At 34.9% G+C, this 14460-nt stretch overlaps 1 protein-coding gene across 1 annotated transcript in view; it reads right to left on the bottom strand.

Moving 5' to 3' along the window:
* Positions 1 to 14460, bottom strand: part of LRRIQ3 (leucine rich repeats and IQ motif containing 3) — a 224187-nt gene that overhangs the window by 105592 nt on the left and 104135 nt on the right. The window contains exon 5 of the mRNA XM_082356063.1: positions 8270 to 8426. Coding sequence (XP_082212189.1) covers positions 8270 to 8426 — 157 coding nt within the window. The remainder of the gene's footprint in view (positions 1 to 8269; positions 8427 to 14460) is intronic.

The raw sequence follows: 14460 nt of genomic DNA, 5'->3' as shown, positions 1-14460 counted from the left end.
TCAAAATCATTTAACTTTTACACATTTTTAAAATCCATTATCAAATTGTGACATGACAAGAGGGAAGAGCAAATGAACCATGGGATGTCATTTAGAAGGGAAAATTAATAACTTGGAGCGTAATGGAAAGAGAAATTACAGTAATAGGTCAGGAGCTTACCAGGAAGGGGGCCTACAGCAAATTTATTTTATTTCTAGGCAAGGAGAAGGATAAGCAAAAGGACAGCTATCTGGAAATGTGCAATAGGGATATGGTTTCAGAAGCACAGAATGAAAACCATGATCATGCCAGAAAACCTGTCTTAAAAAAGAGTGGCAAAGTGCCTACAGTCTGGAAAATGAGGCAGGACAGAAGGACATAAATTTGGCCAGTTTTCTTCCTGTTATAAAATCAGTCTTCACCTCTTAGTCAGTTGCCCAAAAAGACTGAGAAACTTTGAATACCGAAGAGAACTAAGCTGAAGGGTATCAGGTAGATTTCCAGTCTCTGCATGAAATAATTCAGGCAGGAATACTCCTTGTAGTCCTTGGAAATGTAGACACAATATCTGTATACACAGAGTAGAAGGTAACTTCCACATTGTGTATTTTAACAAAAAAAGTTCTGTGGTTACAGTGCCAGTTGTCCTCTAACTGGTTCTAAAAGGTCAGGATAGCATGCAGATATCTGAGTGTTCTGGGTGAACAGCTGAGATGGAACTATGATTACAAAAAACATATGTTTTGGGGCTTCCCTGGTGGCACAGTGGTTGAGAATCTGCCTGCCAATCCAGGGGACACGGGTTCGAGCCCTGGTCTGGGAAGATCCCACATGCCGCGGAGCAACTAGGCCCGTGAGCCACAACTACTGAGCCTGCGCGTCTGGAGCCTGCGCTCCGCAACAAGAGAGGCCGCGATAGTGAGAGGCCCATGCACCGCGATGAAGAGTGGCCCCCGCTTGCCGCAACTAGAGAAAGCCCTCGCACAGAAACGAAGACCCAACATAGCAATCAATCAATCAATCAATCAATAAATCTTTAAAAAAAAAAACAAAAAAAACAAAAAAACATATGTTTCAATAAAGGAAAAATGGACACTTCATTGAATAATATTAAGAATAAAGGAATTTTTACTTACATTTGTATTTATATTTGTCTTGTGACCCCTAGGAGAGAGTCAGTGTATCGTATGTTACTGATATTACAGCTCTTAGGTATGTGCATGGGACCAACAGAATTGATTTTGCAAGATGTTAAAAGATGCCAGGAAAGTTACTATCTGGCATAATTTATAAGTATCTCCCTTATAATTTTTTCCTAATTTCTATCTATCTCAGGTTTAAGTCACGTAATTTTCCTTTATTCACCTCAATTCACAAAGTATTTGTTGAAAGGTACTATGAGCCCTTCATAGCTCCAGTCCTTGTGCCTTTCCCACATGTGTTATGCTATAAGATAAGCTGTCTGCTCAATTCTCTCATTTTCCTAGTGATCTCTCTGTTGACCTTGGCAACCCTCACAGTTTAACAACTCAGATTATGTATTAATCTAGCATCCACTTGCTGCTTTTTAAAAATAATTCTGAAAGTGCTTGATTGTAAAAATTTTCTTATCCATATCTATGGAGTCAAGCATAATATATGGTGTCACAGGTTTTTCCAGAAAGGAGATACCAAGACAGTAAAGTGTGCAAAAGGTTTATTGGGAAGTAATACTCTTTAAAGGAAAACGGAGGAAGTGGATTAAGCAGGGAGAGTCAAAGTTTCTGCCAACCGACCAGGAGCTCTGAAGCAAAGTCTGTCTCTATCTGAAGGTCCAACAATGAGCAGTAATGGCCAGGCCCTTGTAACACTGCCTTACTCGGTAATTGCTTGAAGGCTGCCTAGAGAATAGTGTGACCTCGACTTGAAAGCAGAGGTGGACCCTGAACAATCTAACAGCTGGAGCTGTCAGCTAGCCGCACTCCTTGCATCTGAGCAGCCACAAATGGTGTCTAATATTACCCCTGCATGCCTCTGTCCTAATCTTATTCATTTAGCTCCAAGTTTTCTCCTTTCAGCCTCAGTAAAATCTTTGATTAAAGGGGACAGGCTTTACTTATTTTATTTTTACTGCCAGTGACAAGCAGGGGATGTGATATTTAGAAAGCACCTAGTAAATATCTGCAAAATTTTATTAAATGGATAAAGTTAGCCCATTATGTGTTGATTAAGTCAAAAAGCTACAGCTTCACTTCTAAGTCATCATTTTTGCTTCTTTGGACCCCAAAACATAGGTGAATTAAACTTAAATTAAATTACCCTTAGCCCCTGCTAGCCCTTAGAGACTCTTCTGATAAATATCTCATACTTCTACCTGACCCTAAAAGCCATTATTTCCCATAAGTCTTAATACTCAGGACAACTCCAACTTCTTTGATCAGACCCTTAGATGTAGGCAACTGACTAAACTGGATTTGAATTTGTATACTCCTTTCAATTCCATACTTTATATAATCAGTCCCTACTTAGTAAGTTATTCCTATTTCTTTCCCCTCTCCCTACAAGTTCCGGCATAGGAATTGCTTTATGGCAATCTTTAAGGCCTTAGAATTTGTTAGTGCTAAGGACATTCTGAATATTCAAAAAGTACCCATTTGAAATGAACTGTATTGCTGATGGGGCCTGAAAATGACTGTTAGGCAATAACAAAGAGCATGTAAGAATGTCATTACAAAGCTTTTTTCTTAAGACTTTCATAAGTTAGTACAACATCCCAGAAACTCATTGATAATAAAGGTCAGTTTCCAGTGTAAGGAAAGACTCTTCACAAAACACTGAAATTTAAAAACTGAAATATCTATCCGTAAGTTTCTTTTTAACTCTCCACATAATAAAATAAGGTGACCCATTCCACATCTCCTGAATCTGATATGAGATCAACCCTCGCAATATTTTCTTAGTATCACCTACTGTTAAACTGAACAGAGAAGAGGGCAAAAGTCATTTCATTATTTTTTGGTTTCTAAAATTATGGAGCTGATTATTCTTTCTCCCTGACCCCCTATTTACCTGAATTCAAAGTAGGCACAATAAACCCCAAACTCCAATATAATAAGTTACTTGGATTTGTAAAATTAAAATTAGCACAACTTCACCCTGCCATGCAAGCTGTGCTCCACACAACTCCAGGGAATGTCATCCACACAGACTGTGATATAAATGCACTCATGCAACGTGCAAAGCAGCAGCCCTGAGTAAGGTAGAGTCGTCTCGTTCCTCTCTTACTCACATAGGCCATGTGATTATAAATCATTACATTTTTTTAATAGTAAAAAGAGCACTATACCCCACTAAAAGATATACGGATGGCAAGTAAACATCTGAAAAGATGTCATCACATGTCATTAAGGAATTGCAAATTAAAGCAACAATGAGATATTATTGCATACCTATTAGAATGGCCAAAACCTACTTACACTGACAATACCAAATGGTGAAAATGTGGAGCAACAAGAACCTCATTCATTGCTAGTGGGAATGCAAAATGGTACAACCACTTTGGAAGACAGTTTTGCAGGTTTTCTTCAAAACTAAGCATCCTCCTACCATAAAACCCAGCAATCAGGCATCCTTGTATTTATCCAAACAAGTTGAAAATTTATGTGCACACAAAAACCTGTACATGGCTGTTTATACCCACTTTGTTCATAATTGCTAAAATTTGTAAGTAACCAAGATGTCCTTCAATAGGTGAATGGATAAATAAATTGTTGTACCTCCAGACAATGGAATATTCTTTAGTTCTAAAAAGCAATGAGTTATTAAACCATGAAAAGACATGGAGGAAACTTAAATGCATATTACTAAGTGAAAGAAGCCAGTCTAAAAAGGCTACACATGCTACATACTATATTATTCCAACTATATGACATTCTGGAAAAGGAAAAACTATGGAGACAGTAAAAATATTATAGGTTGCCAAGGGTTAGGGGAAAATAAGGATGAATAGGCAGAACACAGAGGATTTTTAGGGCAGTGAAACTATTCTGTATAATATTGTAATGGTGGATATGTCATTACATATTTGTCAAAACCCATAGAAGGTACAACACCAAGAGTGAACCCTAATGTAAACTGGACTTTGGGTGATAAAGCTGTGTCAATGTAGGTTCATTGATTGTAATAAATATACCACTGTGGTACAGGATGTGGATAATGGATACTGTATATATGTGGGGACAGGGAGTAACATGGAGACTCTCTATACTTTCTGCTAATTTTGCTGTGAACCTAAAAGTGCTCTAAAAAGAATGTTTATTAACTAAGAAAAGAGAATTGTTAATGTGGAATATAACACAAAATAGAGGTTCCTGAAGGCAATATTTCTATATTTATGTTATAAAAAATGGAGATAAAATGTTTTTATCCACAATGCAAAATCTTTGTTTTTATTATATAAATAAAACATGATTTCTGATTAGAAAGAATACATAAAATTGTCAGAAAGAAAGGAATAATCACCTAACATTCTACCACTTAAATAACCACTATTAACAGATTGATGATTGTGATTTTCATGTATTTTTAATGCATATGTGGTACAATTAAAAAGTTACTTTATATTTTTTAACCCTTATTAAAAATTATAATATGTTAAAAGACAAATAGTTCCTCAGGTATGTATGTGTGTGTGTATATATATATATACACACACACACCTTTAAGAAAATGTATTTAATACATTGGAAAGGGTTCACAGGAGGATTATCTTCGAGTATATTTTGATCTATTTTGTTTTACAAAAATGGTATTCAACATGGAATGTATATTGTTCCATCCATATTAGTTATGAGAAAAATGAATCTTTGGAACCAAAGGAAAATCAATAAAAATATCCTAGAATTCAACCAAATCATCAGTTCTAAAGCAAATCTTACTTTAGTATAGATGACTGCCATATTATATTATGTTTCCAGGAACTATAGAATGCCATAAAGGAGAACAAGATGTGAACATTCAATGTGCTAGAAGTGGTTCAATGTAAGAAATCTCTTCCAGAGAAATCGATTAGCTTGCCCTATGGATCTTTTTCCTCATTCTGTTGATAACTAGGGAGAACATTTGCACCCTCTCCAGAAGATGAGTCAAGATAAAGGGTGTGAAATTCCAATATTAATGCTTCAAGGCAAGAGGGTGTTGCTCAAGTCCTAAGAAAAAATTAGATCATGATTCTAGGAGGTGAGCTGTCAAAGAAGACAGAGATCCACAACACATAGATTTGTTCTATCTTTCCATGAGGTTATAACAGTAAGGGTTCCTGGCCATCACTCTTTCTTACCTCTTAGGTGCTTTGTTTCCTTCCTAACAACATATGACTAAAGCAGCTTAAGGAAGTTTCAAATATGAGGGTGTGGAGGCAAGAGGAAAGAGGGCAACTAATCTTCTCTGAGATAAATATATGGCAAATTTCCTTCCCCTGCTCTTAATCTCTGTCCTTTTGGCTATAATGAGTGTGACTTTCTTTCATACTATATCCCTTCTAAAATTCATGTTTGCAATATAGGAAATAACTATTCAAGATAAAAAAGCATGGGTAACAAAGAATATATCATTGTCTAGCCCAGGTTACTAAAATATTGCAATGGAATTCTAGACCAAATCCTCAGTTAGGAACTGCTTTGTTTGCTATTACTCCCAGTACATATATTTTCCTTGGTAACTTTTGAGTAAAAGGATTGACTGTGAAAAAGCAGATTTCAAATAGCCTTGGGTACCCCAGCAAAACCCATCATAAGAGTATCTAGATTTCCCTAAAATCCCACATAATAATATACAAATGTCCCTAAAGCTTGATCTAATTGACCACCATAATTCTGTATTTATGTCAGCCTATTCAATAACAGAAGAAAAACCACCCTCTGACCAATATATGTAAGCCATGGATAAATAATATCTCTAGCAATTGTTTTAGATCCTCAGTGTCTTCTACTCCAATCCAGTTTTTTATCAGATTCTTTCATCACGGCTTCTACCTTTTGGTTCTGTATATCATTTACAGTTTATTTTTGCACCATTAACTCTGGATGTTTATATGGACTTCTGGCTTTGCACCACAGCATTTCCTAAGTGAATGTGACTTGAACTCACACCTCTGGTTCTTTCCATTTTAGGTTACTATTAATATCGGAAATTTTAAGCCCTTGGGAGACCAAGCACGTTTCATCCCCAAACAGGAGCAGATTCAGACAATGATTGCTTTCTCTAATTACTGAAACTCGAATTCCATTCTTGATTAACGCTTTCCATTACTTTGCTCACAGTATCTTTTTCTAATGCACTCCCAGTATTAAATGCTGATATTTTCTCAACCCCTTCCCTTTCCCTACTACCTAACTCTTTTAATGTTTTCTGGATCCTAGGTTCTCTTAGGTATTCTATGGTATTAACTGTTCTCACTATAGCTTCTAATAAACCAAGCTCCAAGTCACTAAAGACTAGACATGTGAGTAGTAAAAATAATAAAATAATAATATATCAACTGAGTGAGCTGAAGAGAAGACTAAAAATGAAGCTAGCAGAAGATGGAGTGACAATTATATATAGAAGAAATAGATTCACAGATGAATCTTACAATGAAAAATTATTTCAGTTACTATAAGAAAGTAAGCTTTGAAGACAACTTCATAACGTTGTATGAATGGTAGTTATAAACAATGAAAAAAGCATAGGAAAATGTACATATTTATAGACTATGAAAGAATAGTTTTTAATAAATGACATTAGTAGTGATGTGGTTAGTAGAATTACTAATATCAAAGAGCTTTAGAAAACTCCTTATAATTAATATATTTTAGCAAAAGATTTATAACATTCAAAATACTTCCAAAGTCTTGAAATGGTATATTATATGTAACTTCATAAGTATTAAATAATATAATGTTTATAATATATATTATTCCTATCTATGTATATATAATATTCACTTGCCATAACACAACATATATACAAATATACATATATATGGATATGTATATATACATCTACATTTGTATATGGGTGTTGGCTATCAGTATATCCAAATTGGTTATCAGTATACAACATACCCATATCCAACTTGGATATCAGTATACATCAGTGAAAGTCTTCTCTATAGAAAGCATATAAAAAGCAGGTGACATGCCTGAAATCAACACGTTTATATTCTACAAAGAGGGCCAAAAGACACTTCACATAAACTTTATAGAGCATACTATCATCTGGAGCAAATTAATACAGTTGGCACTGCGTGCTAATGAGGAAAAAGTTTTGAATAGGATACATTTGCCTTGTAAACCTAGGTTTTTATTCAATGGATAAACTTTGGTGGGATTTAAGGGCCTGAGGACATTACTGTACTATATCTAGGACACGTGTCCTCAATTACATTGAAATCAGACTAATGTCAGTTTGGACAGTTTGTATTCCCTTCTAATTATGTTAATGTAATGGAAACATTTGTAGCTCAGGCTATTCAGGTACAGGTGCAAATATGAAGGAGTTTACAGACAAACACAGTGCTTTATAAATTACAAAAAGTTCATTCCAGTTAATTATACTATAATGCCGAGTTTTCATTTTTACCATTACCTAATGGTAAAAGCAAAACAAAATTCTAAAAATAAAAAAGCACAAACTTTAGAGTCAGATGATCTTGAGTTAAGTCCTAGCAAAGTCACTTAACTGTTTGGCTTTTGGTAAGTTAATCAACCCCTATGAGCCTTAGTTTCCCTAATCATAAAAAAAGAGGTAAAAATACCTATCTTACAGTATTGTGAAGAATAAATTACATACCACATGCAAAATATCTGACACAGTGCCTGGTACATAGCATGTACTCAATAAATATAACTTTCTTTCTATTTTTATTGTGTCCTTAAAGCAATACATGATTTTGCACAAAATACTGAGTGAATATTATACTATATGTACAATTATCAGCCTTTAATAAACTAAATATTTATGTTTTCAGCTACTGAGAATATATTTTATATTACTATTAATAACTACTTCCAATAATTAATAAGAGAAAACACATATATAAAGCATAAATTATAAAATGGTTCTGTTAAGAGTGATTAATACACCACAAAAATTACATTTATACTATATTATATGAATTTTATCACATCAAGAAAATCTCAAGCATAATATTAACAAGATAATAGAAGATATTTAAAAGAGATTAAAGAAATTATTACGAATGCAATATAAACTATAACTATAGTGTCTTAAAAATATTTCAAAGAAAAGTAATAAAATAATTATACTTACATGTTTCCAACGTGCAAGCTTTTCTGTTATATTGGTTCCAGGCTGAAAAAAGAGATCCTTAAAGAGCTTATCTTCAAATCCTTTGTGTTTGTAAATCCATTTTTTTTCACTTTTACTAATAGTTTTTTCCTGATGTTTTTTATATAAGAACAAGTGGCTGAATATAAGGGGGGGGGGGGAGGGAGGGAGAACTGTTGTTTAGTTTTTTTGCAAAAAAAAAAAAGGAAGAAAACTACTTATGAGTTCACTTATATCTTAGAAAACATAGTGGTAAACTTAATGTAATATTTGTTTTCATATTATTACTATATAAAACGAGGCATTAGGGCTGGCTCATCAACATTCATCAAGGGATGAATGAGTGCTGAGAAATCTCTGGGGACATGAATGTACAAACAATTCTGTAACTACATCTGGCTATGCATTTTATAATATAATGTCAGAGAGAACATGACTAAATTATCTATAGAAATATGTTAACCAATATAAATTCTTTTTATCTTTCTTCTCCAGTGAAGAAATAACTTCTTATTTCCACCTAGGAAAACTACTTTACAGCAGTACTGTCCAAGAGAATATAATGTATGCCATAAAATAACTTAAAATTTTCTATTAGCCACACTAAAAAAAAGTAAAAAGAAATAGGTGAGATTAATTTTAATACATTTGACCCTTGAACAACACAAGTGTGAACTGCATGAGTTCACTTATATATGAATTATTTTCAATAAAAATAGTACTATACTATCTGTGGTTGGTTGAATCCACCACACTGTGGAACCCGCAAGTACACAGGGACAAGTATAAAGGACTAGAGCATCTACAGATTTTGGTATCTGCAGCAGGTCCTGGAACCAATCTCTTGCAGATAGCAAGCGATGACTGTATTATGTTTTATTTAACCTAATGTATTCAAAATATTACTAGATAAATGGCATCAACAAACTAATATCACAATAGTAAAATACTAAATGTTAGCTCTGTAAGATCAAAAACAAGGGAAGGATAACATCTCTCACCCAATCTATTCAACATTGTACTCGAAGTCCTACTCAGTCCAATAAGGCAATAAGAAGAAAATCATATACCAATATAATCTTTGAATACAGATGCAAAAATTCTAAATACTAATAAAAAGAATCCAGCAGTGTAAGCAAAGAATAACAAGACTATGACCAAGTATTACAAAGCTCATTACATAAACAATTTAATGAAGAGAAAAATGTAAGAGTATATAAATGGATGCAGAAAGGCACTGGATAAAATTCAGCAGCCAATCTTTACTTTAAACTTTTTGTAAGAGAGGATATCAAAGTAAACTAATTCAATATCATGGAGACAGATTACCAAAAACCAATAATATTCATTATATGTGATGAAAGAGCAAAATCATTTGAATTAAAACGATGAAACAGGTAGGAAGTTTACTGTTACCATTATTATTAAATAGCAAAAGAAAAACAAAATTGACCAAGGAAAGCAATTTTTCCATTTCTCAGATTTTTAAAGTGGGCTCCGTCTATTCATTCCTTCATTCAAATATTTTCACTGATGATCTACAAATTAGTTAGGGTAAAATATATTAAGAGAATAAAACTTATAATGGTTCAAATAAGACAGAATTTTACTTTTCTCACATGCAGTCTACACTGGTGGAGCAGCACTGCTCTATAAAATAATTCAATCTTGCCTCACCATACTCAAAGACACTGTCGTTAACCCACATGACTAATGCATTCCAGCCCATGGGAAGGGAAAGGCATGAAAACAAAGGGGGTACAATTACCATTTAAGTATTTGAAGCAGCAGTTGTGGTCATTAATTCTGTTCACTTACAAATCTAACAAAAATATAGTCAGATGAACATACTTAGCTGCAAGTAAAATTGGTTAACAAAATCTCTAGTAGTTACTCAACTGCTAAAAGAAAAGAGAAGAATGGATTTTCAAGGAAAAAGTAGTATTTTGAAAATGACCATTATGTGCTCTGTGAAGAGAAGAAAGTCTGTAATACCATGAAGGTTATATTCTCTAATAAGTAGAGTTAGATAATACAGAAATAAAACACTAAATATATAATAAGTGAATTGCTTTTCACATAGGCTGGATTGGGATAGTATTGTTAAGAGGAAACAAGTTATAGTGAGAATCTCAGAAAAACATTCTAGTAAAGCAAATGACAAGTACAAAAGGCCAGGTGGAAGTGTGCTTAGTGAGGCAAGAACACACTTGGCATGTTTGAAGAACAGGAAGGTCACTGGGATGGACAGTCATTGCAGAGTTTTAAGCAGAAGAGTGGCTTTGAGATCAGAGAAGATCAAGATGGTGAAGTAGGAGGATGTGGAAATAACTTCCCCCCAACGAACACATCAAAAATACATCTACATGTGGAACAATCCTCACTGAAAAGTAAGCAGAGACTGGAAGAAATATCCCTGTACAACCAAAGCTGTGAGAAAGATCCCCACAGAATCAGGTAGGAAGGAAGAGATGTGATCAGGTCAGGACCTGTGCCCCTGGGAGGAGACTCAGAGGAAAAGAGATACTACACAGGTGGAGACCCTCCCTGGGGAATGAGAAGTTCGAGCCATATATTGAGCACCCCAGCCCTGGGGTCCAACACTGGGAAGACAAGCCCACTTGTCTGGTTCCAGGGCCGGTGGGACTAACAGCAGGGCTGTGGGAAGCCTGCTTGTGAGGAGTATGCACAAACTCCCTTGCTCCCGAAACAGTGCAGAGGGGGTGGACTGAGACTGCAGGGTGGCTGGCTGATTTCCTGGAACCGCCCTGGCTTGTGTACCAACCTAAGGAGAGTGGTCACTCATGATGCAGCTCCACACTGGGGAGAGGGCTCTGTGGCTGAGGGACAAAGGACACTCAGACACAACGCAGCAACTGAGCGGAGCAGGGGCAACCATTACTGGTGCTCACACAGGCAGTGCATTGGAAGCAGTCCAGGTCCCTGCCAAGGCCGGACCACCAGAGCTTGTGCCCCAACTCACACCAAGCCCACGTGCTAGCCACTCTTGCCCCATCATTGCTTCCCTCTGGGGTGAGACTGCCGGTGCTGGGATTGGGAAGAGCAAACATTTAATGGGAACAGACAGAGCCAGCTTGAACATGACCCCCAGGGCTTCTGCTCCAGCAGCTTGGGACATGCCCCCTCCCCCAACAGGGTGGTGACAGCCACTGAGCAGAGGAAAAGCCCCAGCTCACACATGGCTCTGGACCTAGCCACTCCTTCTCCAGCCCCACCTCCTACTAAGGTGATAGCTGCAAGCACACCTTGAGGAAAGATGTGACTAGTATTGTCAGATCTAGTTCTCCCATCAAGGCCATTGGGCACACACAGACTGTAGAGAAATGCTTCCACACAAGGACATTCTTTCAGGACTGCAATAAGTTACTGTTTCACCTAATTTCATAGAGACAGAGAAAGTTAAGCAAAATGAGAAGATAGAGGAATTTTGTTTCAATTGAAAAGGCAAGAGAAAACCCCTGAAAAACAACCAATGAAACAGAAAGAAATAATTTACTAGATAAAGAGTTCAAAGCATTAGTAATAAGAATGCTAAATGAATTAGAGAAAATTATAGATTAATAAAGTGCAAATTTTAACAAGGAACTAGAAATATAAAAAAGAACCAATCAGAACTGGAGAATACAGTAAGTGAAATGAAAAACAAACTAAAAGAAAAACCAACATTTGCATTATAGGGATCTGAGAAAAAGAGAGAAGAGGGTTGAAAGTGTATTTGATGAAATTATGACTGAAAACTTCCGAAACATGAAGAAGGAAATAGATATCCAGATACAGTAAGCACAGAGGGTCCCAAACAAGATGAACCCAAACAGACCCACAACAGGACATATTATAATTAAAATGACAAAAGTTAAAGAGAGAATTCTAAAGGTAGCAAGACAAAAACAAAGCATCATATACAAGGGAACCCTCAAAAATCAGCTGGTAGCCTCATAAGGCTATCAGCTGATTTTTATGCAGAAAAATTACAGGCCAGAAGGGAGTAGCATGATATATTCAAAATGCTGAAAGGGAAAAACTGCAACCTAGGACACACTACCCAGCATGATTATCATTTAGAATTGGAAAGATAACTTCTCAGACAAGCAAAAACAAAAAGAGTTCATTAATACTAAACCTACCCTAAAAGAAATGTTAAAGAATCTTTTCTAAGTGGAAAAGAAAAGGCTATAACAAGAGGAAAGAATCTATAAAGGAAAAATCTCACTAGTTAAGGCAAATACATAGTAAAGGATGAAAATCAACCACTTAAATAAGCAAGTACAAATATTTAAAAACAAAAAATTGTAAAATCAACTATCACTACAATAATCAGTAAAGGATACACATGAAGATGTAATACATGACATCAAAAACAATATGTGTGGGAGGGGAGTAAAAAGTGTAGATATTTTAGAATGTGTTTGAATTTAAAGGACTACCCATTTAAAACAAATAGATATAGTTACAGGTCAACATATATGAACCCCATGGTAACCATAAATCAAAAATCTACAATAGATACACAAAAACTAGAAAGAAACACAACATTCAATTAAAGAAAATCATCAATTCACAGGGAAGAAACTAATAGAAGAAGAAAACAACAGAGAAGAACTACAAAAGCAACCAGAAAATAAGTGATAAAATGGCAATAAGTACATACCTATCAATAGTTACTTTAGATGTCAATGGACTAAATGCTCCAATCAAAAGACATAAGATAGCTGACTGAATTAAAAAACAAGACCTATCTATAGAAAAAGTAGAACAAATTGAGACCAAAGTTAGCAGAAAAAGTAGAAAAAGAAGAATAAAATGATCCCAAAGTTAGAAGAAGGAAGAAAATAATAAAGATTAGAGAGGAAATATATGAAATAGAGAACAGGAAAACAATAGAAAATGTAACCAACCTAAGAGTTGGTTCTTTGAAAAGATAAACAAAATTACAAAGCTTTAGTTAGACTAAGGAAAAAAAAAAAGAGAGAAATGACCCAAATTGACAAAATTGTAAATGAAAAATGAGACATTACAATTTATACCACAGAGACATGACAGATCATAAGAGACCATTATGAACAACTATATGCCAACAAACTGGACAACTTAGAAGAAATTGAAAAATTATTAGAAACACAACTACTCGAAACAAATTAGGAATAAACAGAAAGTCTGAATAGACCAATTACCAATAAGGAGATCAAATCAGTAATAAAAAGTCTCCCAGTGAAGAGAAGCCCAGGACCAGATGGCATCACTGGTGAATTTTATCAAACATTTAAAGAATTAGCACAAATTATTCTTAAACTCTCCCAAAAAATCAAAGAGGAGGAAACACTCCCAGACTCATTTTATGAGGCCAGCATTACTCTGATACCAAAGCCAGATAAGGACACTAACAGAAAAGAAAACTACGATTCAATCCATGTTGAATATAGGTGCAAAAAGTCTCAATAAAACATTAGCAAACTGAATTTAGCAGCACAGTTAAAGATCCTTCACCATGATCAAGTGGGATTTATACATAGGATGCAAAGAAGGTTCAACATATGCAAATAAATGTGATCCATTACATAAATAGAATGAAAGAAAAAAATCATATGATCATCTCAAGAGATGCAGAAAAAGCATTTGACAAAATTCAACTTCTGTTCATGATAAAAACTCTCAACAAATTAGGTATAGAAGGAATATAACACAATAAAGGCAATATATAATAAGCACTCAGCTATCATCATACTCAATCATGAAAAGCTGAAATAGTTTCCTCTAGAATCAGGAGTAAGACAAGGGTGCCCACTCTCACCACTCCAATTCAACATAGAACTGGAAGTCCTTGCCAGAGCAATCAGGCAAGAAAATGAGAGAAAAGAAATAAAAGAAAACATAGGAAAATGTAGGAAAAGAAGTAAAATTATCTCTATTTGCAGATGACATGATTTTATATACAGAAAATCTTAAAGACTCCATTAAAAAAACTGTTAGGTATAATTGAAAAAGTCAGTACAACTGTAGGATAGAAAATTAACACTCAAAAATCAGTAATGTTTCTACCACTATCGACGATATGGAAAAGAAATAGAGAAAAAAGTCCCATTTAAAATAGCATCAAAAACAATAAAATATCAGGACTAAACTTAACTAAGGAGGTGAAAGATTTCTACTCTGAA

This window comes from Balaenoptera borealis, assembly GCF_965194805.1.
Source record: "Balaenoptera borealis genome assembly, chromosome: 1".
NCBI classification, from domain to species: domain Eukaryota; kingdom Metazoa; phylum Chordata; class Mammalia; order Artiodactyla; family Balaenopteridae; genus Balaenoptera; species Balaenoptera borealis.
This window is presented reverse-complemented; position numbering and strand designations above follow the sequence as displayed.